The sequence below is a fragment of the Pipra filicauda genome, unplaced genomic scaffold, assembly GCF_003945595.2.
Source record: "Pipra filicauda isolate LSUMZ 115617 unplaced genomic scaffold, ASM394559v2 scaffold71_size5581439_pilon, whole genome shotgun sequence".
In the NCBI taxonomy this organism is placed as follows: Eukaryota; Metazoa; Chordata; class Aves; order Passeriformes; family Pipridae; genus Pipra; species Pipra filicauda.
This window is the reverse complement of record NW_024104887.1, coordinates 3645468-3672005: the sequence shown is the minus strand read 5'-3', so window position 1 is coordinate 3672005 and position 26538 is coordinate 3645468. Positions and strand designations below refer to the sequence as shown.

At 42.9% G+C, this 26538-nt stretch overlaps 1 protein-coding gene across 2 annotated transcripts; it reads right to left on the bottom strand.

The window, feature by feature from the left end:
- Window positions 1-4944: 4944 nt before the first annotated feature.
- On the bottom strand, window positions 4945-25821 carry TAF15 (TATA-box binding protein associated factor 15). Of its 2 annotated transcripts, XM_027725899.2 has the most exons (16): window positions 25738-25810; window positions 21816-21852; window positions 20760-20808; window positions 20485-20575; window positions 20289-20406; window positions 17349-17632; window positions 16425-16539; window positions 10353-10387; window positions 9729-9761; window positions 9040-9149; window positions 8385-8514; window positions 7056-7145; window positions 5982-6066; window positions 5806-5891; window positions 5602-5704; window positions 4945-5303 (listed from the first exon to the last, which is right to left on the bottom strand). In XM_027725899.2, the coding sequence occupies exons 1-16, from the start codon at window positions 25745-25747 to the stop codon at window positions 5264-5266; spliced, it is 1416 nt and encodes a 471-aa protein (XP_027581700.1). In that variant the 5' UTR covers window positions 25748-25810; the 3' UTR covers window positions 4945-5263. The 2 variants fall into 2 exon arrangements, with proteins under 2 accessions (XP_027581700.1, XP_027581701.1); XM_027725900.2 differs by lacking the exon at window positions 10353-10387 and having other exon boundaries at window positions 20289-20575; window positions 25738-25821.
- Between the last annotated feature and the right edge of the window lie 717 nt (window positions 25822-26538).

Below are 26538 nucleotides of genomic sequence, written 5' to 3'. Positions count from 1 at the left end.
GCACAGAAGGCAGGATGGGCAATGCTGCCCCTCTTCAGGGGTCTGGCAAAACCCTCGGTGCTCTCTCAAGCTTTAGATAATAACCACACACTCAGGTTTGTGGTTTACACTTAAATTTCCCTCCCAGGTGTGGAACGTGGAAAAGGAACCCGTGGACAAGGATGGGCTGTTTGCCACCCAAGGCAACACGCTGTGCCTGTGTCAGTGTCACAGCTCTCCTGCAGCTCGGACACAGCTGATGATCTTGTGCCTTCCACTGACGGGTCAACAGCTCTGTTTACTCACAGCAGTATTTTGTTTTAACTGTTTTGTTTTAATTTGACTAAAGCAAAAGGATGTTTTGATTCTGCTTTGGTTCAGAGGAAAAAAAAATAGGATGTGACTTATATGTGCTTTTGTTTTCATGCCAGCTTCAACCCCACACCTATTTTAAAGCTCCCAGGCCTCTTCCTCCTCTTTTTAAACATGCCAAAACCTGAAGTTACAGGAGCATCTGTTGAGTGCAGCCTGAAGAGATCGGCAGGGATCCTGTGACACATTGTTTTTTAATTGGACAGGGTTGAGCGTGTAGGGGAGGGAGGCAGGATTTGAAGAAGAGAGAAAGGGACCTGCATAACATGACAAAATAGGGAAGACGCTGAGCTATGAGGAAAAAAATAAGGGAGAAATTAAGAAGGTGACATCTGGGCCAGTAAGTGCTGACTGAGGGGCTGTCAGAGAGCACGGTGGGCAGCTGGCAGAGCCTGTGCAATGGTGTGAGGGGAATACTCAGCCCTGGGAGGAGGGAGAGCCAAGGGATGGCCGCTCCTTACACAGGTCAGCCTCAGGCTTCCTTTCAAAACAAGAGCAGCTCCGTCTGCAAATGCATCCGTGTTTGCGTGGTATCTAGGAAGCAACTGATCCATCTGCTCTTCCACTTAAGAATATGGATGATGAGAAAGTGACTGGCTCGGCTCCAGCAGGAGCAGGAAACTCCCTCCTCTGCTCATTGTAATGTGGGGAAGCGTCTGGGAGGGCACCTGCAGCCCCTGGAGCAGCCAGCTTTCCGACCGGGCACTTCCCGGGGCTGCTGCCTTAGTCCTCAGGGGTTTTGGCATTCAGATGGAGAAGAGATCAGCCCAGCCTTGGAGATGCCAAATCATATTTCTCTGCAGATTTTTGGCTGGGAGTATAAAGATGTTTTTCCAGCTGCTGTAATCGGAGCGGTATCAGGAACAGAAAAACTATCTCGTGGAAAGGTGAACAGATTTCCAGCTCTCTCAGTGTTGAGAAAGAGCTCAGAAATGAGGCCAAGAAAAAAGAGTTTGAATCCTTGTAACTTCTACCCCAAAACTGAAACCTGACAGGGAAAAAGCTGACATAGTTCTACTAAAAAACATTCTCAAAAGAGCATGATAAATAGATCCATACAAGCTCTGTCTGCTTAAACATCCTCAGTTTCTTGGATTTCTAGACAAAATGCCATCTCCCTTGAATTTAACTCAAAAGGTCTCAATGCAATTATTGAGCTTGATTTCCAAACCCTTTCCTAAGACACCTACACAGCTTGAACTTGGAGATCCAGAGGGTTCCTAATTTAATAGCACTATTATATTCACCTGAAATCATCACGAAGCACTGAGTGCCATTACCACAGGCACGGAATCTGGGATGGGGGAGGCTGCTTTGTCGACATGGGCACAGCAAGAGCAGCTGAGCACTGCAAAGAGCTGAAGCCCCAGTGAGTCACGCTCAGAGGTGAGATCCAAGAGTTTATAAACCAACATAATGAAACAGCACTTAAGTGACGTGAGCTTTTCTCTGAGCAGCTTTGAATGTTTACCACAACTGATAAGCAAATAGCAACACCATTACTCCTCTGTGGCAGCTCCTACCCAAGATGGATGTGATGCACAAGAACCGACAGTTAAAAACCTTTAATGCTTTGCACTAAGACCTGGGTTGATTTGTTCTGTTTCACCCACTCCAGAACAGCCATTTTCAGGCATTTGCTGCTCCAGGATGGCTCACTGGGTGCTATGTCAGGCAATGTCCAAAATACTCATCCAGCTGCTGGAAGGTGGCCAGATCCAGGACCACTTTGGATCAGATCAGAGGGGCACACTCACAGCTTTCCCTCCCGACCCCAGCCTGCAAGAGGCAAATTCTTTACCGAGGCACAAGCAGCTTACGTTCCCCAAGCTTTGGCTGTCACAAGGGTGAAGCTTTTCTGCTCAGACACTGTTTTCTCAGGTACTTAATTCGTGCACAGTAAGTTCTCACAGGTCAAAGGACTTTCCCGTGTCCTCAGTGTGTTAGAAAGTCTGTCTCTCCCAGTATCCTGTCCCCAACAGAGCCAGGAACAGACACTTACCAGAAGGGTGTTACAGAGAAAATGCAAAGTCTGTGCAGACTTCCCTTGGCTTTACCTTTTGTGTGCAGAGTTCCTGGAAGTCAGTGAGGTCAAGAGGCTGCATCCAGCTGACGAGCCCTCCTACAAACACATCAATTTGCTGGATTTGTTTGAATCTCACCAGTTATTTGCTCAGAGGACAGCCAAAACCATGGACCCCTTTCAAGGATCAGGGTGGCACCCGAGTTCCAGCAAACCTTGGTATGAAAAGTGGACTTCTGAGCAGCTTGGGGTGCGTTCTGACAGCTGTGTTTTATTACAACAGCTTTACAAGCAATTGCTACAGCAGCATTAGCAGCATCATCTACTGGGACAGCACCACACGAGCTCTTCGTTACCCCGGAAATGGGAATTATCAGTTCTAGATTAGGCAAAGCAGCACAGATGGAATCCTGCCCTCAAACCCCCAAAGACTTGAGTTACTGGCTTCAGTCACTGCTCCCATATCTCTCTTTAGGACTGTGGTATTCGAGCAACTTAAAAGCTGCATTTCTTCTCAGGGTGAGGTGGGTTTGGCTGCAAAGAGCCAGCATGGAAACTATTTGGCTGCCTCTGAGATTGTTTAGCTATTATTGTGGCATTTCAGCTCTGTAATGATCACATGCCTCTTCTGCATTGGCATCCCTCTTTTCTCCACGAAGTCCTTGTTGAGCTTGGCAAGTGCTAGATGTGTTTTTATAAATAAACCACCAGCATTCCATACAGGACTGATTCCCAAAACGAAACCCTCGCTGCTTAGAAAATGTATTATTGGAGGACAGATCATAAATAGAGATGAAGGCAGCAGAGCAGAGCTGTTCTTAGCTATGCTGAGAACAACCCAAACTCCTTCTTTCTGCTGGGAGAGCCTCTCCTGGTTTTCCACCTCCTGATAAATCCACTGTCCTGTCCCTCCTTAGTTTGGAATTTTATTATATGAAGTCCTGCCAAATTCTCACAGGGCACCGTGAAGAGCTAAAATTAATTCAATCCTTAATATACTAATTTTTATATGCTTTTTACTTTCCTTTTAACCTCAATTAAAGCTTATCCTGGTGAACTTTAGGCAGTTGTGGAGAAAAACTGCAGCGCTAAAGGACTTGGCAGAAGCAGTCAGAGGGCAATGACACAGTTAAACCATCATCTGGGTTTATCTCTTTTACAGAACATCACTTCCCGGGCCTCCCTGAACCAGTTTAACTCTCTCTACACCAAAAGCAACTAAAACAACCCACACTGGCCCCAGCACAGCCGGGTTTTGCTCAGCTCAGCCATTCCCAACTCTCTGCTCAGCTCCGAGGGCTCTGGGTGCAGCCCCAGCAGGGACACTCCTGTTCCCTGCTGCTGATCCCTGCTTTCCTTCCACTCCATCCAGCTCCCTCCACTCCTGGATGTGCCAGTGCAGCGGTGGGCAAGAGCACCCTCTAGCCTCTTCATTCCAAATAATAACTCCAGCTTAAAAACCATCAACCTCCAACTTTTCTAGCCCAGCAAAACAACAGATACTGAATTTGTCAACAGTTTGCCTTTCTGAAGCCTCACATGCCATACGTTAAATTTTATACTGCCACTAATACACATATACCTCAAATTCCACTGTTTTAAGAGGAACAAGCTGCCCACAATCCATGACAGAGGCATTTCCTGACAGAGCAGATGCTTCCCAGGAGAAACCTGAAAAAGGCCCAGCAGAGTCACTACATTTACAGCCACGGGTAATGCTGATTTGAACTTGGTTACCATGACCATGAATGCACACCAAGCTGGGGAGCTGCCTTACAAACCTTAACAAAAGCCAGTTTTGTTCATTTCTCTGTGAGATATTTTGCAGCTCTGTGAGCCCAGTTGTAACTACAGACCCCAAGAACTTGTATTTATAGTGTTGCCCCTGGAATACTGGACAGCCAGACGTTCTTTCTCAAAGGCCTGTGATGCAAAGGCAGCACTGGGCATGAGCTGACTGGGGCAGTGCCAGCTTCCCAGATTCCCAGCACCTCACCTGTGCAGAGGAGGGATAATGAACTTCCATTGTTTCTTCATCCTTTGGCTTCGCAGTTGAATCCCAAATTCTCACAATTCATCTACTGAACCTCACCTGTACCTGATCTCAAATAAATCAGCTACACACAGCACTTGTTTGCATCACCCACATTTCAAAAGCAGCAACTAGAGGTACAGCAAGGTATAGCAAACCACCTTTTTCTTTCTTTTTTTAAGCAATCCCACCTTGTTTTTTGAGCTGTTCTGGCCCTTGGCAGCAGGAGAACACACTCACACTGAGCTCTGCCTTGCACCCAAGCAGGTGTGGGGTAGGATTGCAGGCAGCACAGAGTTCTGTCTTAGAGGGAACAGGAGAGGAGGGGACAAGTCTGCAAGTCTGGGATAGAGGGCATGGATAGCAAGGAGGCTCAGCACCAACTTAATTGCAGATTTTGTGAACGCAGAAAGCTCAGGCCAAAGCTGCAGTGCCATTCCAAACAATAAGGGCTTATTTACTGCTTAGGCCACATCACAGGAATGCTGGGAATACATAAGGAAAGACAAGCAACTGAAGTAATTGTGAAACAGTAGGATTTCACAAATAAAACAATCAGCATTTATTGTTGTATTACAAAACACTTCATATTTTGGCAATATTTTACAGTTTATCCTTTTCCTTCTTAGGGCCTGTTGAAAAGGTATGGGGGGAAAAAAAGAGGAGAATGTTGAAATTAAGATTAAATTTCAATGTCTTGCTTAAAAAAAAATCCTCCCAAACCACCCCAGTCCCTCCCACCAAAATAAAAATCTAGTTTCACTCAATTCCACTATCCAAAGAGGCCATGGGTGAAGCTGCAGGCAATTTCACTATCAAACGCATCAAGAAGACAAACAAAACATTCACAGTGGTCTTCAGTATGGTCTGTTGCGTTGATCATTTCTGAAATCATTTCTGGAAGGGAAAGAGAAAGTTATAAGCCAATGACAAGTTAAGCAAGTAACAAACAGTCCCTTCGGTCAAACATCTCTACGCTGACGTCTGTGCGTTGCTCTGTGTTTAGAGAGCCTCGTCCAAACACGCTCACAAAACACACTCAACTGACAAACTGGGTTATTTTCTCCGGAAGCTCCTATCATCTGTAGTTAATATTTTCATAGCAGAGTTGTGCCTGCACACATAAACAACCCTTTTCCCACAGTCCCTCTCTGAGTTCCACAGCCTGTTTGCTCCACAGCCCAGCACCTCTTACCTTCCTCCCATTTTGCCCCCGTAGCCACCTCCCCGATCGCCGCCTCGGCCCCCGCGCCCTCGGTAGCCTCTTTCTCCTCCATAGCCACCTCTGCCACGGAAATCTGGGGCAAAAGGCAGACAGACACATCAGTCAGGTTTTGCAGAAAGACGCAGGTGACACGAACGCTTTGAACACTTGAGAGATGTGGCTGTTTTTACACACCTCCTGGAGGACGTGAATCTTCTGGTCTGGGCTCACCACACTGGTTGCAGGAATTCCTGCGAGCGAAGTTCATGTTGCCACAGGACCTGGAACAGACAAGGATTCCCCAGACTGAGCTGTGAAGAAACTCCAGGAGCATACATGAAGCACCCCTGCCCGATTAAAATGACACTTACGGGTTAGGACAAACCCAATCACCATTTTTGGGTTCCCCACTTCTACCCTGGAAGCCCCCACCTCTTCCATATCCACCTCGTGAACCTGCAGACAAAATTATAATCAGAATAAAGGAGGGGAAGTGTCTATGACCTGCACATAACCCAAGTGACAGACTTTTCAGGTGGAAGGAGTGTTTAATGTAAATATATCCCCACTATTTATCATAAATTCTTTTTCAGCAGTAAAGGGAAACTTGATCTGCTTGAATTGCCAATGGGTAAATATAAACCCACTGTGTGCATTAATAAAGTTTCAGAAAGATTTAACAACATATAATGTTAATCACATATGGCCAGACTTAGTCACAGAACAAAAATTTAACAAAAAGCTGTCTGGATTAATGCCAGGATGCCTCTGACATGAGCACAGGGACAACAGTCTTGTTTTCTGCATTACAAAGATGAAGAACTTTTATACCAATTAAAGTTCTTGAAGAATCATTTTTAATCAGGCCTACCTGCCTGATTTAAAAACTAAAATTTGTTGACAGCCACCACCCAAAGCATGATTCTTGGAAAATGGGAATGAATATCCAGTGGACTATTGACAAAACTGTACATGCAGAGAATCAAGGACTCTCTTTAATTAAAGGAGTCAGACATCCAACAGCTGCTCTGAGTCAGTAGCAGTTGAATAATGTACCCTGCTTAATACCAGCTGGAAACATCAGAGTATCTCAAGGCTTTGCTGTAACAAGCAAATGCTCACTGGGAATTCACACCTATGTACGTGGCACTGGTACAGCCTCAGCATCACTGTTACACTCTCTCTTTAAAAGCAATGCTGAGACAAGATCTGGAGACTTTCCAGTTCTAAAGGAAAGCATAAATTCTGTGCTGTGCAAAAGAGATTACCGATTTCAGGTTACTTAACTTGGTTCAGTCCTTATTACTCCCTTTCCTGGCAGAATCCCAAAGGCTCATATATTTGATGAATCACTGCTTCAAAGTCAACTTCTCTTTCATAAGTCAATCACAGTTAAAAAGCATTTAACAATGCAAAAACAAGGATTCTACAGATTTTAGTCCCACCTCGGCGTCCTCCACCTCCACCTCCTCTCATGAATTCGGGCCTTCTAGTTGCAAAAGAAACTTTGATAACATTGCCATTGAATTCTTTTCCTGTGGAAGGAGAGAAAGGATCAGTACAGCTCCCAACAACAAAGCAGCAAGCCCAGGAGAGCAGAAGTGATTTGCACACAGAGACTGAATACAAAGCTCTTGAGACAGAGGGAGGCTGCAGTAAATCTCTTGGTTTTGAAAGCACTGGTCCAAAGGTGAGATGGTAAACATGAGGTACTTGTTAGGCTCTCCATAAACCCACAGATATTTTAGTTTAAATGAGATCTGAAGGTTGCAATTTAAACAGACATAAGGATGTTTAAAAGATTTCTGGCCATGTTCAAGAATAACTAGTTTGGATGTTCAAACTCTGTTTGTAATTCCAAGGCAGGCAACAAGGCTTTTGTATCATTCAACAACCAGCACAAAACTTAACTCCCAAGTGAGTGTATTTTAAAAGTTCACGTTTTTCAGTTTCAATTCTTCATAGACACAACATTTATCACAGAGCAAACAGGACTGCACATGTGCCTTATAGAGTCATATTTGCTTTACCCTCCTAAACAAAAGTGAATTTGCATTTTATATAGCAAAATATAACCATCAAACAGCGTGCCATGCCAGATTTTTTATGCAGTATCATTTCATACCAGATGTAGAGTATGTCCTTTTGTTTCTACCCACTATCACTAAAATTCTGTGCACACACAAGGTGACAGGAGCAGGCACTTTTCCCTCACCCCCTCAAGTTAACTACTACCAGAGTGTCACTGTTATTTCCTGCATCAAGTCTGAAGTGTTTCACATCAATGTATTTCTGGGATAAGCCTGTAATTTTAAAAACCCTTGTTCTTCACTGAGTATATACAAAGCACTCAGCACAAATTGCCATAAACATTCCCAAACTCTAAAAATATCAATACTAACACCACAGGGAATCCCTCCAGCTGCTAACACAGATTACAGCTCTGCTGGTCTGTACAAGAAGTGACATGAACACCACCTCTCACACTTTCTGCAGGGATGACTGAGGTACAGCAGCAAACCTCCCCAGTTTCATTACACATTTTTGGTCTAAACCACCAGCTGCTGTTTCACCAAATGAGAGAGAAATTCAGCACACAAAAGATCCCATGAAATACAGGTATTTCTTTAAGAAAAACACACAAAACCCACCAAAAAGACAAAATGAAAAGCCACATAAGTAGCAGCACGGGGTCCCCAATGAGGTTATTGATTTGCTTCTTCCACTGCCTGTTAGATTCATAAATAGCAAAAAGAACAGGTACTCTCACCCACCATCAAACCAGTCAATGGCTGCTTTAGCAGAAGGAGGGTCATCAAAAGATACTGTTGCTTCTCCCTTTGGTTTGCCAGTATCCTTGTCTGTGTAAAGATTTATCATAGGCTTGCCAGTCTTTTTGTTGGTCTGAAAAGAAAGGTTGTACACTTGGCATACACCAGGAGAAACACTGGTAAAGTCAGTTCAGAGCTAACACTAAGTATCTTTAGAAAGAAGATTCTCTTGGAGCTGGCCTGCAGAAACTGAGGGATATAACTGAGTGTTCTCCATGAAGTAATGATGGATGGGCTCAGTGTTAAAAAAAAATGAGGTCAAGTGCCCAAAATCCCAATTTAGAATTGCAGAAACAGAAGCAGCAGCCTCAGAACACAGAGGCACACACGTGAGGGTGTATGAGGGTGCTACAATGGATAGAGTGTCAGGGTTATAAAGACTAAAGAAGAGACACAAAGCAATCTAAATGTCACTAGGAAAAAGGTGCTAGTGCTGCCAGCCTACAAATGAGCTGTCAGCTGGGAACTCAGATAAAATATTATCTACAACTGCTGGGGAGTCAGAGCGAACTCTGCCTTGAATGATACCAGTACATTTCCAACACACCAGCTCCACAAGTTCTCTTCCTTCTGACCAATGACTTCTCATTTCACATACCTTTATAATACCAATTTGTTTGAAATAGTCTGCCACTTGATCTGTTGAAACATCCTCCCCGAGTCCTTGCACGAAGATGGTGTTGTTATCAGAGTTGTCAGACTCTGAATCTACGGAAAAATAAGCTACATTTACCATGTGTTCCTGTGGGAGCAACAGCAGCAACATTTAAAGCTCAGCTCTGTGCTGCCCAGTAGCAGACCCTTAAATCCCAAAGACATCTTGTGTGAAATAAAGGACGAGCAGGGAGCATAATTTTGAAGTTAGCACCACCAACTTCAAAGAGGCCCACGCAGCACCTTCAGATGCTGCAGTACATCAGAGAATACATTCGGGAGCTGACCAGCTGCCTGCCACACACTCAACTTCTCCACGCAGCTGGACATCCCAACCCATCAGAGCAGCGTGTGTTTTAAATAACACAAGCTTAGCAGAAGTGTGATGGCAGTGAAAGCAGCTGCTTGGCCCAGGCAGATCCAAAGTTCATCAGCAAATTCTTACTTGCTGCGTGAACATCCAAAAATTCCCATGCGCTTTAATAAAATACATTTCTTTCAAGGAAGACATGCTTTAGCTTCATTTCTTTTGAGCCACGGGAATTGCAGCCACATCCATCTTTCTGGACATACATTTTAAAAGCAGTGACCTAAGAGCTACAATCCACTCCCACTCACTGCTTGTTTTCTTACCAGCATCTGATCTCGGTCCATAATCCCTTTGACCTATGAAATGGATTTGAAAAAAAAAAAAAAAAGAAAGAAAAAAGACTATTTTTAGCAAAGCACTTTCAAGTGACTTTTTTAGAAACAAGAAAATATATAAAGAATGTATGCAATGCATCTAAGATCTAAGACATTAACCAGAGACTTAGAGAATATTTAGATTTAAACGTTCAACAGAAGGTGTCTGTAGGACGTTAACGTGTTCTTTAACTTGCAGCATGTGGCAGTTGCCACACTGATGCTGTGCTGGTGTTTGCTTGCAAATGCTGGTTGTCAGATCACCAAGCAGTTTCCCACTTTTTTTTTTTTCTACCTCTAGTACCATTCTAAGAAGCATTTGTAACAAAAATTAAAAAAAAAAGAAAAGAAAAAAAAAAATCCGGTGAACGTCACTGTCTCCACAAATTCTTTCATGCAATTTGACAAAAGTAGGAATCCAGTTTATTGCTACAAGTTTGGCTACTAAAACTCGTGAACACACCAGCCTCACCAAAACTCTATAATGCTTCTACTAGATAGTAACAAGATATTGGTGGCTTTTAGATTTATAAAGAATTTCCACTGAAACATTTTTGGATACTCGGCACTTACCACCGTAATTTTTGAAGCCACCACGGTCACCACCACTGCAGAGGAAAAATTGAAGAAATGATTTCTTCCTTAAGTCTCTACATGCTGAGCCCAAGGCTCAATCTACAGTTAACTGATGACAAGTTGAGAGTTACTGTCTGGCAGCTAAAGCACCATCTCTATGTTCTCCTCACTACCCGCTCACGTTCAAAGATTAAATTACATGAAAGTGAATAATCTCTCAGGGTGCTGCACTGGAGAAGAGAAGCCCTAAGGAGTATTTTAAACCAACCCATCCACATGTTGTTGGTTCAATACTTTCTCCCATCCCACAAGCCAAAATAACTGCTATTAAAAACTGGGGTTTAAACAAAAACGTTATTTTCGTGAAGGTTAATGGGCTTTAATTGTAGATGTAATTGCTACTTTGGGATAATTAGTACTTTAGTACTTTTCTAGAAGTATAAAAGAGCTAAACTTAATTAACCTCCATTTTTATGCATTTATATACAGGGGATAAATTAGCAGAATCAGCCATTCTCTGAGCAAGGGGCTGTGGGGACCTACTGTACTACAGCACTTGACATTACAGAGAAGGTGTGTGTATGTGAGCTTCAAAAGCAGAGGCCGTGAAGTTTTATTTCATTCATTCTGAAACCTGTGGCACAAAATGTAGACCAAGTTAAGAGATTACACACATCAATTTTCAAAGGTTAGAAGGGGATTTAAACAGGTTGTTATGCCTCCAATTATGTGCATGAAAATAAACCCTCGCTCTTTTCAATGGAAAGGTTCGTACTTGCAGGATTTTTCACCGCAGCATTTTTAATTGCATCCATGTTATGAACACAATACAATCAATACTCAAAGCCTTCAGGAAAAATACAACCACTGGATTTTTTAGAAGGTCAATAACTAGATGTCAGAAAGACTATATCATACTTTACAACTGCCTGCTTGTCATCCCTCACGAGGGGGGGCAGAGCTGCCACCTCAAAATTAGGCAGGGTGACCTAATCCTGAGAGCTTTCACACAAGATAAAGGCAGTGTGAGCTCAAATCCTGTTGCAGAGGGATATTCCAGCCTCTGGAGTTGTTGTGCCTCTTCACCAATGCACTTTATGACTAGAAGTCACTCCAGGTTTTAATTCTCTCTGCCCACACAGCACAGTCCAGACACACAAACATCCAGCAAAGGACAATGAAATAAAATTAGAGAGTAACTTCTTTGGCAGAGTCATGAATGGAAGGTGCTGATACTTAACATCTATGAGATAAAATCTGCCCAAAGTGAGGAACAAAGAAATAAGGTTCCAACAGGTTATTATTAAACCTGGATTAAGAGACATTCTTTGGAGGGTGACTGACGTTCTGTGACAGTACCCAGGTGTTTGTCACGACAGGTTACATTTTTACTGAGACTCTTCTTAAAATAAATTTTTGCTGCAGATTTTAATGCTGTTTTACAGAAAAAATCTGAATGCTAAATTGCAGTGTCATTTACTCATAAGTAATTCACTCTGCTCATTAAAGAGGTAACATGAATGAATTTTATATGCAACATCAATGCTGGTCTTGATTCAAGGCTGGCTGTTTTCAGTGATAAAAACACAATGGTGATCATAAAATTTACTGTAAATACCTTTCTGCCATCTCCAATTCACTTCAGCTAAAAAAAAGAACTTCATTATGACACAACAATTTTTAATAGGAATGCCTGTTCTTCTGGGATTTTAACTCAGAAATAACAAGAGCGAATAATATCAACCATGGAAACGTTATCAAAGTTTTCCAACCCCAGAGTACAGTCCCAATTCATCAGGACAGCAATATCCAGAACATGTTTTCTGATGTGAAATTATACAGCAGCAGAGACATAAATTTGAAAAACCCAACAATCTAAAAACGTATAGAAAATAATTTTGTGTCAACAAATGCAGGACCTTATAGGAAGTGAGGATTTTGTAAGATGCTGGGGTAAAAATGTGCACCATGATTCTGTGAAGTGAGAGCTGGATATATAAAATGTAAAGGAAGTCTTAGTCCAGTGCCCAATTCCTACCTCTGTGCTCCATTAATTCTGCACCCTGCACTAACAAGTGCAATCCATAATTTTTAATTAGTTTTAATTAATGTCTACAGAAATATGTTTTTGCCCAAGTATGTTTCAGCTTAGTCCCACATGGCCAACCCCACAAAAATCTGCATCACTTCACCAACAGGTACCTTTGATGATGGATTAATGTTTTCCTATATTTTTAAGTCACATTTTATGTGTGATTTATAAAGCTGCACTGTGTTACCTTCCAGAGATTGCTGGGCAAAGCTACCCAAGATCCCCTGGAATCAGGTAGATATCCTGCAGCAAGTGAATTCAAACACTGACACTGGTTGCAAGCAGCTGATGCCACAATCTCAGATCTACCCCTTCCTGAGACCCCAAATTCAATCTCAGCAGCTGAATTAGTTCCCATATTATTGTCCTAAAACATGTGGAAAATATAACTGCAGTGTTTCACAGCCCATTGCTTCACCAGGCCTGCAGACAGACAAAGAGATGGGTGACCAGATGGACTCTGGAGTTTTAACATTCTGTATCAGAAACATGAACAGGCAGCTGAAACTCAGCAGTGCCACCAACTAAGATAATAAATGAGAGACTGAACTGCAGGCAGCCAGAATATGATGAGGCACCACTCACAGAGACAAAAACCTGCTGCTGTGAAAGAAATGTCCAATGTTCTTTCCTCCTATACTCAGATTCATCATCACCTACTTGACTGTAAATGGAGTTCATCTGGATATTGCTTACTCCAGCTGGGAACAGCTCTTTAAATTAAAGGCACAGGTACATGGGGAGCTCAGCACAACAGATACAAGAAATGCAGTTTTAAAAAGTCATCAGATATTGGCAGAAGTAGCACTAAGAATTCAGGGACCAAATTTCAGCCTCCAACGTGTCTCACCAAGTGTGTTGGAGTTACACATAACAGTGTATTTTACAGACAAGAAAGGAATGTTTAGTGCACCAGTAGTCGCTGACAGATGGCTTTTTTTTTTTTCTGCCTATATTTGCCTCTGTTCATGTATTTCCAAAGTCTCTGTAAGCTCAAGCATACCTACTACAAGTCAAAATATTAATTGTGAGCACAAATCACACAGTAAAAAACATTTGCAAGGAGCTGCAGTTTCTTTATATCCCACTAGTTCCCATTCCTAATAGCTGATACAACAATCAAGCTGCATAGGTAGCTTTTTTTTTATAGCACACCAACATAAATCAGTACAAGAGTTAAAAAATAATCTATGCTGAGCAAAGTTAGGATTTCTATGACAAATCCTAACACAGTGATAAATCCTTTCCAAACTGCATCTGTGCAGTTCACCAACACAGTTTGCACGAGCAGAGAGTCAAAGGCAAAGCTTCTTTCACCTGCTTTGTATTGCTCCTGTATTTCCCACTTACAGGCTTAACCAGAACAATTCAGTCCCACAACCACAATAAACAATTCATTCCTTATTTTTCAGATGAGGACTAACAAAAAGGTGATTAATCCTACAAGGAGGCTTGGGTGAATTTCATTCTCAAAACCTGCCTCCTAACCAGAAGATGACACTCTTCTACTATGGGTTTGAAAAGGAGAAAATATTTTACTTCTTAGCCACAACACAAATTAGTGAGACCATCAATTTTTCGAGCTTCAAAGCAAAAGGGGTGGGAAAATTCTACTAAAATCCCAAAAGATGCAACTCAAGACCATTAAAAAAATTATTCCATCCCTGGAGGTGTTCAAGGTCAGGTTGGACAGGGCCTGGAGCAACCTGGTCTAGTGGAAGGTTCCCTGCCCGTGGCAGGGGAGTGGAAGGAGATGATTTTTAAAGTCCCTTCCAACTCAAACCGTCCTGGGATTCTGTGATTACAGCAGTGAAAGTATCTGTGTAGACAAGATTTTTAGATTATTTCCTGATGGCTACGGAATTTTCACAATTTAATGTTAAGCATTAAAGTGTGATCAAAGTAAACAACTGAAAATGATGGTTACTGGAGATTGACTTGATATTCTTACACATATTTTTTCCCAGAAAATAAAAAAAAAAAATATCTAAGAGAAACACCCCTCTCAAAAAAAAAACAACCCTGAACCCCACAATTTCAGAGGACTAAACATCATTTCATACCTTATTACAAGTTATTTTCCCCTTGACTATACAGCTTGTTATTTAATTTGACCCTTTAGACTTTTCTAATAAGCATGTCTGGTAAAATATGTATGTCAGCAGCAGAATCCTCTGTCATAATTATGCAAAAAGACTGAATAAACACCTATGACACTCTACTTCCAGCAAATTTCCACTGCAGATGCTATTAAAGACACCATCACTTAGCAGAAGCAGACAGAATTCCTAATAAATGCCTTCCCATTTTGCTATATTTTCCCCCACCTCTCCATTCACCTCCCCTCTTTTCCTTCTTTTGGCTTCCAAGTCCACTGAAGGACTATGATCTACATGGATGTGTGACCAAAAGTTTTCTTACATTTTGGAAAAACATGGGAAGAGGCTTTATTTTCACAGACATTATTTCATTTCTCTTAATCTTGCAAAGACCCGAGTGTGTTTCCAAGTGACAAAATCTACCAGTGTGTTTTTTGAAGCTCACATTCATTCCTCTTGTTGGAAAGGGCTCAGCTATAGATGGATTTTTTAAAAATCCAGCTTTTCTCACAGGAATATGGAAAACCCTCATCCACACAGAAAATCTAATTTAAGAAAAAGAAGTTCAGTTTTAACTGAAAATCAACTTAGAAATTATTTTATATAATAAGTTATATAATATATAAGTTTATATTATATAAGGTACTACATATTACAGATTTTTGTATTATATACATTTATGTTTATTTATGTTTATCACATATAGTTTTTATGTTTATTATATAAATTATGATAGAAAAATTAGGCATTAAGTTCATATTATATAAAACCCCAGCAAACATAAAATAACTATTGATATGCTCTTGTCATTGTGCTATCACACCTATTTAGGAGAGGCAGGGCCCACCTACATCACTAAAACCAAACCATGAAGTACAATTGGGGAGCAGCAGGCAAATTTCAAATATGGTTTAAAAATATATCGTTTTTAAAAGTACCCAAGTACTGGATTATTTTATTTAAATTAGATCAGTTCCAACATACAGCACTGTATAGTTATAGTGGATTTTATCTGGAGTTTAGCAATAACCCAGAGCCGTGCAGCCCTTTGAAGGGCTGACAAGCAACACCTCAAAGCTCACTTGAAGCTTCAACATTCTTGCCCTGCACCAGTGAACACTCTGCACCCTCAAACATTTCAGAGGCACTTAAAGGGGAGCCAGCTGGGAGAGTTTATTAATAAATTATATGTCCTATGGCCTAATTCAATAGGCTTTAAAGCAAAGGTCCCAGTCTCAGACCTTTCCATGAAATCATCTGCAAGCACAAAATTAAGTATGGGCATAAATTTTCTTGACAGGGCCTAAGGCAATTGATAAAGGGGTGACAGCATTGTTAGTATCTCAAATCTACCCAAAATAAACGTGTTTAGACTGACAGATAAATCAATAATAAAAAATGTGTTTTAATAATCCATAGAAGTATAAAATAGAAGTTCAGAACTGCAAAACCAGCAAAGAACGAGTAACGTTACTACTAAATTATTCCTATTATTGCAAAGTCAAAATACTTCCCTGCTAAAATGTGAGCTACCTTAGCTATGAATTTATCAAACTTTCTCGATCCCTGGCTGTTGGTTTTCTTGCCATGGAAAACAAGGGATGGGCTGGGGCAGTTTTTGTGTTGCAACTCATGCAAACAAAATGTGTCAGAACAATCAAATGCTTGGTCTCAATCTATCTGAACCTAAGAGCTCTTCCTATGCAAAATGCATTTCTGTGCAGTGCAGAAAGGTTTTAATTTTAGAAACCTTCCATTTTTGGAAATAAAAATCTGAATCACTTTAGGAACAGACATATAGTAAACAGAAATTAAAAGCAGCTAAAGCGTAAGAAACAAGGGTAAGGAAACTGCAGGCACTGGAAGGAGATCACTTACCTATATCCAGACATATGACCTCTTCCATCCATGTCATATCCCCCTCTACCTCCTCCCTGTGACCCGCCATATCCTCTATTATCTTCTCCATACCTACTCTTTTCACGTCGATCATCTGGAACAATGAGTAAAACAAAGCACGAGTAAATTGAGTGCAAACTGCGGTGCATGAAAACTCACACCCTTCAGTTCCCACCCCTCTCCATTAAATCTGAAAAAAGTATCAACTCCTAAATCTCTCTTACATCATCTGTGCCACAAAGTAACTGGAAAAAAAAAAAAAAACAAAACGAACTTTGCTCCCTTATCTCCCTTGATTTCCAGGGTCACAAGGTGTATTAGAATGTAAGCATTCTGTAATTACACTTCATTTTCCAAACATTAAACACATACTGTCTAAAATATACTTTTCATCTGACTTCCATACAGCCTTCCCAGTTTGCAAAAGACATCAGTGAAGACAGAACAAGGATAAATAGCGTGGGTTGTGCTGCTGGTGTGAAGTTACTGCAAAAAAAAAAGGCTTCATCTTAAAAGTTCTTCTATCTCAGAATTCACCTACACAGCATAAAGCTGGAATGTGAAGTGCAAAAGCTCTTCATGACTGATCAAGACATGTCACCCTCATGCAGGAAGAAGGTTCAAAATAGCTTGGGAAGAAAATTCCATCTAGAATTTGCAGAACACAGGGATTCTGCAAGGCTGCCTCTAACATAAGCAAATGCAACCATTTGGGGGCCCCAAAAGTGTTTCACCCCTGCATAATGCTTCGAAAGTCTTAACAAATAAAACATCCCCCGAGAGTATAAATAGAAGAGCTTTAACTATTCATCAAATAACTGCCTGTGGAAGGAAATCCAACTATTTCACAGTGTCTCTGCTCAGTTTTATTAGCCAATACTGAATTCAACCTGTGAATTTTACCTTGGCTGTTGTGGCTATAGCTTCCCTTCTGAGACTGGTAGGATTGCTGAGAGTGGCCATATGAGCTTTGGTGCTGGTTATAGCCTGACTTTTGGTCATATGAGCTCTGGTGGCCATAGCCCGACTGCTGGTCATACGAGCCCTGGTGGCCGTAGCCCGACTGCTGGTCATATGAGCTTGACTGCTGGTCGTAAGAGTCTTGGTTCTGTCCATAGCTTGACTGCTGGTCATAAGAGCTTTGGTGCTGACCATAGTTTGACTTTTGTTCATAAGAGCCTCTTCCACTTAAAACAAACAGAATTTGAATTAATAGCTAAATGTTCACAGAACAAGAGAGCAACGCAACGGTTGAAAATTCATGACATTGCTACAGTTTCCCGGTCACAGTCACCTCATCACTGGCATATGGATGTGAAAATGCTCTGTTTCATCTCTGTTGGGATGTATCTGGCTTCCTCAGTTTCCACTGTAAAGGTAACTTAAGAGCATCCCTCCTTTCACATATCCCAGTACAACACTTGCTTTCTCCCCTCTCCCAGTACCATAAATGGCTGATGGAGAGCCCGTGACCTGCTAAACACCAAATCCTTCTCTGTGGAACTGCAGGGCAGAGCCTCAGTGCTCAGCTCATGTTGTACTGTACAGCTGAGACTTGCTGCCTAAAAACCCCCAAATCCCCAATTTTGCTTTCAGTGAATTGCAACCTCTCTTCTTCTGGGCATTTTACCATTTGTCAAGAGCTTTTCTAACTCCTGTGATGGTCTCTAACACACTTGCAAGTTCTTCTCAGTTTAGTGCCATCTACACCCCACCAATCTTCATCAGGAACACGGACCAGTAGCACATCCAGGATATTTCCAACACAGTACAGCTCTACATTCCACAAGGGAGTCGTAAATCTTCTCTGACTAATAACTTCAGAGGAACCACAAGGGAATCTCACCTACACCACGCTTCCCTAGGCTACTTCAGCTTCCAGTGCAGAAACAGAAATATTCTGAAAATCCAGATTTATGGGAGAACAGTTCCATCTAGGTTACCCTTTCCCAGGAAGACATAATATGGATTTATGAGAAATAAATTGCATCCAGGGAACACTGGCTGTTACTCATTCCTTTGTTTTCCCTCAGGTACTTAGTTGTGCCTTAACTGTCTGATTTTTTCAGTAACTGAAAATAAATCTCTGAGCTCTGCCATCCTTTCTTCTCTTCCTCCTCCCTGCTTCCATCCTTTTTCAAAAGATGAGGCACTAGATATGTCCCGCTCCAGTCTTTGGGTAATATTACTTGCTAGTCAAAAATATCTCAGAAAAAAAAGCAAAAACAATTTCAGAGCCTATAGAAAGTTTCCACCAGCTTTTCAAAGCATTTTAAGATCCAGTCCATTGGGTCCAACCAATCTCAAAATATCCCACCTGTGTAAATACCATCTAATCTGCTCTCTCCCAGCCCTAACCTAGATCTCATCTTTAACCTTGCTAATCCCAGTGGTAAACAGCTTGTGAAGATTTTTATTAATGTCTTCACTTCAAAAAGGTCAGCTCTGCTTCAGCCTTTGCACCATCCCCAATGAAGGAAGCATCACTGACAGCATCCACCATTTGCTGCTTTCCCCCTTCACATGTGACAGCTACAATTTTGTGTCCACCCTCTTGTAAGCTGCTACCATTTAATTTCTCAGTTTCTCCTTATTTGTTACAACCACACATCAAAAAGTTTCCCTCCATTGTCTTTTCTTCATTTTCTCGATCACGAACAGCTTGTTGGAGAATCTACATGCTGCATTTTTTTTCCAGTGCACATCTACAGAGTTAAAAACCACATTATTACCTCTGCAGAGCTCTAATAAATGCTCAGAAAATAAAGCAAAGCAAAACTTAACCATATTCCTGCCTTTGTTAGGGGAAAAAAGACATCCTGAGTGACAGCACCTACTGCTGGCAGATTAAGACTTTGCTTTTTTTGTATTAAGATGTTTTGTAATAATAACTACAAAACCAGAAACCAAGTACAGGTTTGCTCAAGTCCAGATTGTTTTATCACCTTGTAAAAAAACTACAAAAATACTTGAACCTTGGACACAAGAATGAGGTTGAGAAGATGACAGCGTATTTTAATGAGGTCACATGATCCTCATAAAGCTCCAAGACGAGCAGTAACCTCAGGGTGTACACACAAAGCTTGTAAATTAGACAATGAAGGTATTCTAGCACTAAGTGGCCTTCTCAGTCATTATGGGAAGTTAGGTTGTGTTTTCCAACATACTCTCAAAGTTGTACCCTTAATCCTCCTGAAACTGAATCAAATACAACCAGCACTTAACAAGTCAAACACATCTGCAACAGCACAGTTCTGGATCAGAGTGCAGAGTTTGCAGGAGCACACTGAAGTTATTGATGAGGATGTAAAACTACAATGTTTTCAGAATTCTACTCAGCTGGCAAAACGAAAGTTAATTCTTACATTACATTTTTGAATCCTTTATTCTTCCTCCATCAAGAAAAGGTATTCTGAGCCAGATAAGTAGCCTGCAATCTGAGAACAGCTACGAGTTTCCTTGCTAACAGCTTATTTGAAGTTAATAAAAGAGCACTGGAAGTTTAAGCAGAAGAATGTGATTGGAAAGGTATTTGTTATGTCTTTTTCCTAATCAAAATACTCCTCAAAGTCTACTCTTCATTGCAACCACTATCCAAAGACTTTCCAAAGTGTATGTCCTCATACAGCTGGACTTCAAAACAACTGCATCCATCCTTATATAAAGAAATATTCTTCCTGTACCTCCTCATCTTTCAGGCATTAAAAATGTCTTAAGAATGTGGATTTTCAAATGTTTGCCTTTTTTAGACATGACATCAGGAAATTTGCTATAGCTCTAGTTAAGAATGTACAACTGCTAGATGTTATTTTAAATACACACTGGTAAACTCTGCTTCCTTACCCTCTAGATGACCCTTTCTGCTGGCCCTGGCTGCCATAAGACTGCTGGTTGTATGAGCTCTGATTCTGATTTTCGTAACTGGATTCATCATCGTATCCCTGGGAATCTTGTCCATAACCTGGAAATCGAGGAAGAAAATTTTTAGTCAATATTCACCTTTTAATTCCTGCCAATGAATGTAACAAGCTAGCCAAACCTGATTGATTTTGTCCATAGTTCCCATGATAGCTTCCATAGTTCTGTCCATAGGAGGAATTGTCTCCACTCTGCCCATAACCAGAATATCCCTGTAATTTCAAGAATGTACTCAAATAAGTGGAACTTCCACAGCAGGTAATTACAGTTTTCCTTGGCCAGACACAACTGCAAACATCAAGCACAGCTGGGAATGGAATTCTTCCTGGCCCAGGAACAATTATTTTCACCCAAGGAACATCTGCTTTGAAAGACATGATGTTTTTTTCAACATACCTGTCCTTGTCCATAATTCTGACTGCTCTGATTGCCATAGGACGAGTAGCTGTAAGAGAAAAATGCATTTAGGAAATGCTTACAGTGCCCTTCAGACAGATTGGAAAGTAAAGGTATTTTTGGTGTCATTTTAAGTTTCTCTTCATTCCAAAATAGGTGTTTAATCCGAGTACTGCAGTTGCAGGCACTTTAGAACCACATCAGTGAACTAATTGTTTCCACAATTAGTCCTTGACTGTCAGAAGCCAGAAGAGCTTATTTTAATTTCTGCTGCATTTCAAGCATAAATTTAAACTACATGAAAGCTGGGTTTACTGTAGTTTGACAGATTTTTCAGAATCCCAGAAAACTTTATATAAAACAAAGGGCTTTTACGTTTTTTCAGTACATTCTTACAGAGTCAATTTTATTTTAATTACGGTCTGTTTGGTATTTGTTCAACTATCCAAGAATAACAAACCACCATCAAAACCCACTCTAGTTTTATATTATACTTACTCATTATTCTGCCACTTCAAGCCTTCAGGAACTGACAGAAGAACCATGTGCTGAAACTCATCGTGCTCAGACACAAATCCAAACTCAGGCAGTGCTACATGCACAGAACCTTGTGATTTTCATTAGCACACTCAGCATTAGCTGTGATTTTCACACTTCCATAAAAACACTTGTTTCCCTGATTAAAATACGCCCCCAAATTGCAGCTTTGGGCCTTATAATAAACATAATAACCTTTGACTAAAATCTTAGTGAACAGCTTAAGGCAGTCACATGAAAAATATTTCCCTATATTCATATTTCAGAAGATCTATTACGAGATGGCATTCCAATTTACATCTGATTATTGTCCTCTCTTCAGGAATACAGACTGCTTTTTCTTGTTTTATAAGACATCTTGATAAAGGTTCAGCTGCAAGCTTTCTGCACCCATAACTCCAAAAGCATATCAACGCTCTATCATGCCTGAAGATTCAATCATCATATTGGGAATATTAAATGGTCTTTTATTTTGCTGGTGTATTTGCTAGCAGTAAAAAAACCCAACCCCACACATACCTCTGTTGGCCCCCAGACTGACTGTAACTTCCAGAATCTAGAAAAAGAAACAAGTCATATTGAGAATTTCCATTTAACGTTTTAGTCCTTTATTTAGTACAGGAGGAAAAAAGTCTGGGGAGAGGTACAAAGGCTCAATGCAACTACTTTCCCTGCAGAGTTAGACAGCTTCCTCTTTATTAAGAGAAAATGTTAAGACTGGGATGATAGGAGCACAGGGTGTGGGGGACAAGACACAGCTACAGCCACTTAGAACTGTCCTTTTTGAAAGACCTGAATTCCATTTTTAAGGCGTCTCTTCAAATATCTGGGACTGCACAACCCCTCTAATGGCTACGGAATATGGTGCCATCATCAACGGGCAGAATGCAGCAGCTTAATTAATCAAGCAAAGCTAAGTAGGTTAGTCTGCTGAACACCTTTTTAAGATGCCCTAAGAAAGCTCTGCCCAGCAAAAGGGCACAGGCACGGGCAGGATGGGGAGAAATCAGGGATGGGGGAGCCGTGACAATTCCCTTTGCTCACACTGCAAAAGGAAAAACGCTGCTGAGAGCCCAGCAGCACGTGACAGAGGCAGCCACACAGAACACACACACATGGCTCCATCAGAATTCCCACTGTCAGGAGCAGGCTCCAGCTCTCCAGAGGTACCTCACGGCCCCTGCTGTGGGACCTCTGCACTGCACGGGCTCTGTCGGTCTCGCTTTCTGTGCAGGAGCCCCAATTTGCTTGAAATTCCCATCTTCTTGTCAAAACACAAACACCTTCTCCCTGTCTCTACCAGCCTTCCCAGTACTGTCACTCTGGATAACAGTCCCGCAATTCTTCTGTTCCTTTCAAATCACTTAATGAATTTACATAAACACTGTGGGGCTGTGGTCTAATAAAAACTATCAGGAACTTCTCTGTTTTCATCCCTAATTTCAGTCTTTCCTCCACGTTCTCTCTCCAAGCTCTACACCCAGAACTGCCTAAAAAGCTGACACTGAGAATTAATTACAATGCAGGGTAAATGTCATAAATGACTATAATCATTTTCCAATCAAAGCACTCATCAAATTGCTGAATCTGCTCATTATCCCTCCCTCAGCAGGTAATAAATCCAAGCCTGCCAGTGCTTACACGTACACTTAAACAGGTCTGATGAGGGCATCACTGGAGGTGAGGATGTGAGGTGAGGGTACAAACTGAGCTATTCAGACACGAAGCAGCATTTTTAGTGGTAAAGTATCTCCTCAGAGCAACACAAAGTATCAAATTTCGTATTTTGTAACAGAAACATTTACCAAAAGCTGAGATGAAATAATGTTTCATTTCGCATGTCCTATAAAGCAGTTTTACTCAAATGTGAAACATTCTCCTCCTTTTGCACTGCCACACAAATATTTCATTGCTTTTTCATACTGAAAGGTAATTAAAACCCCAATGTAGATGTGCAATTCAAATTTATTGTTTTAATGACAGTCAGGTAAAATTTTTACAGTTTCAATTTAAACGAGCACAAAGATTACTGTTAAATAGGTAACCACATTTTGAAGCAGGCTTATGGTTTAATTCTAAAATTTATATGCCATTAATGCTGCTAATTAAAACAAAGAATATTAATGGTTGTATCAGAAAGAATTATTGAGTGAGGATGTAACTAGCTATAAACTGAGGGACTACATTTAATCTCCTGAGCTTCTCCCTAACAAACTTCTGCCAAACCAAAACACTTTGGGAAAAGTCTGAAAGCAACCAGATAAGGAGCCTGCAAAATATGAAAACACAGAATCAGAGGAATTTCCTTTATTTATACATTTTTCTACATCCTCTGTTGGACCTCTCACAGATTTCTGATCAATTTATTTTCGTGGGCTCAAGGGGGACAAGAGTCTGTAAATATTTTTTGAAATAAGCTTATTCTGGAAATTCCTGGATACGCGTTTTTACTGAATGTTTAAAAAGCTTGTGGACAAATTTCCTGTGGATGTAGCGGGGCATAGGAGACTAATCACCTTGCAAGGCTCAGGGGGTGTATTCCTCTTAGAAGAACATGCTGTGTACATTTGAAAACTAAGGTTCTTATATGATGTAATTTATATGAAGAAGCAGAATTGCTTTTCAATATTCTCACCAGAAAAAGAACCTCATGTTTGAACATCAGAGCTAAAAATAGAGGAGACAGGTGACTTGACTGGTCAGTAGCTGAGGTACGGAGAGAAAGTGGGTTTAGTTTACTGCCAAGCTTTACTCATTTAGTAGAAAAATCATTATTTGGACTCGTTTTAGTAGCTTTGGACACATTTACTTTCCACGGTAAACAACTGCTCCTTGCCGTAAAGGATTCCTTTAACACACTTTGCTCTGTTTGTGTTGTCTATCACTCACACATGCAACCTGAGACGACACAAAAACGGCTCGACCCTAACAAAACATGGCTCGCTCTACAAAGCATACACGGCCTTGGAATTCCTCCTCCCACTCTGGGATACACTGCTACCCAAGGCTTGCCAGGGGCAGCGCTGCTGGGGAGACCCAAACATCCAACCTCAAAGGGGATGAGGAAAGAGCACCAGAACATGCTCGCAGAGGCCCCAGGAGAAGCTGGGCTGTGTCAGGTCACCTGGGAGAGCAGATCCTGCCTCTGTGCTCAACTAAATCCTCTGCTGGAAAACAATCACAGCCAGAGCGTTTTTAAGCCCAGAGAAGGGGGATGTGAAGCCCCGACTTGGCTCTGCTGGCACCCCCCGGGTGTGAAGAGCAGACACAGGGACACAAAGGCTGGTCCCTGTGGTGGGAAGGGGAGAGCATGTCCCATGAAAGGGGGGCATGACCCAGTGGGGGTGGTGCCTCTATTCCATGGGGGTGCTGATCCAAAGGGGAGCACATAAACCAGGCTGTGGAGAGTGGCAGGACCCAAAATGGGGTTCACATCTCACACGGGATGAGGGGGGAACGCAACCCAAATCGGGGGCCCACACAATGGAACAGCCATGACCCAAAAAGGGGGCATTTATATATGGCAGGGTACACGACCCAAAGGGGGACAGAGTGGGGTGGGAACTGCAAGCTGGGGTTCACACGGGGGAAGGACCATGACCCACGAGGGGGAGGCCTTACATCGCACACCAGGGGGGTACACGAGCCAAAACGGCCTGCAGTGGGGGGCATGAACCAAAATGGGGTCTGCATCTCACACCGTGCGGAGCACGGCGGGAACACAACCCCAGGCAGGGGGGTCCACACCAGGGAATGATGACGAGCCCAAAGGGGGGCATTTAACATTTCACACCCAAACAGGGGAGCCTACACTGGGGGGCACGAACCAAAACGGGGTCGGCACCTCACACCTGAGGGGCTACAAAGCCCCAAGTGGGGGGCTTAAACTGAGGGGCACGAACCACAACGGGGTCCACACCTCACACCGGGGGGGTTGTGGCACAGGCCAAAACGGGGGGCTCACACTAGTAGAGGAGGGGGCCTAGACCGAAAAGGGGGGCTGCATCCCACGCAGCCCCCGAGCTGCGGACCCCAAGGGGACCCTGCCCCCTCGCCCCCCCCCCCAGTTGCGACACGGGGGACGCGCGCCTGGCCACGCCCCCCACGGTGAAGGGGGCGTGGCCTGCGCGGCTCACGCAGCGGGGGCTCCCCGGGGAGGGGGCGTGGCCTCTGCCGAAGGGGGCGTGCCCACGGGGCCACCGGCGGGGGGGCGTGGCTCCCCTCCCCCTCACCGAGCCTGGGGGGAAGGGGGGCGTGAGGCGAAAGCGACCGCGTCCGTCCCCCCCCATCACCCCCTCACATATAACATGGCCGCGGGCCTTTCCCACCTGCGCCACATGGCCGCTGGCTTTCCCGCCCTCCCACCGCGCCCGCAAGCGGACCCGCCGCGCCGTCGGTGCGAGGCTGAGGGCCCGGCGGGGGGGGGGCTGTCGGCACCTACCCGAAGCCATGGCGGCGGCGCTGAGGGGGCGGCGGGAGCGGAGGGAGCGCAAGGACCGACCCGCCCGCCGCGCCGGCCGCGCGCACACTGAGGCACCCGCAGCTCGCGCGGACTGCGGGGCCCGCCGGCCAATCGGCGCGCGCGGCGCCTACCATTCGCCGCGCGGCCGAGGGGGATGGGGAGGGACGGGGACGAGAAGGGCCGTGCCAAAGTACGGCGGGCGGGGGGGGGGGGTGGTTATGTGTGTGTGTGTTTGAGGGCTGTGCGCGCCCACCGGGAATCGCGGAAAAGGATTGAATTTGTTTAATTAATACATGGTCAGGGTGCTCACGGGGACGTAATGGGGCTGTACGCCCCGGCTTTTCGCCCCTCCCTGGCCTTCCCCCCCACCCCGCGGTTCCCTCGCAGCGCCCCGGTTGTGCTTCATCGTTTGTGGCAGATGCTGAATGGAGTTTAAAGAAAACATCCGAAATCTGGGGTCTAAAGGAAGGGAATAAATAGTTTGGCAGGGTTTCTGGCTATCTTAGAAAAAGGCAAATATCAGCTTGGAGAATGGTCTAAAGAAAGGGGTCATGAGCTTGGGAGCCTCTTCTATGGAACGTGAATGTTTGCTTCAGAGAGGAGGAGTGATGAACTGAGAAGACAGCAAAAGCGACGCTGATTGTTTAATCTTATTATTTTTACAAGTCGTATTTCTTGTTTCAGATCAAGCTGCCTTCTTGTGGGAGTTGGGAAGTTAGCAGTTGCACCTTTCTGTCTAGGGACAGCGTGCACATGCATCAGCTAGGGAACAGCGAGGTT

Bases quoted from the DNA above. Each gene is read 5' to 3' on its own strand.
- TAF15 (XM_027725899.2), bottom strand. The intron at 7,146-8,384 runs GTGGGTGAGAGT...CTCCTTCCACAG, and splicing joins AGCCATTGACTGGTTTGATG to GAAAAGAATTCAATGGCAAT. The intron at 5,705-5,805 runs GTGTGTAAAAAC...CTTTTGCCCCAG, and splicing joins AGATTCACGTCCTCCAGGAG to ATTTCCGTGGCAGAGGTGGC.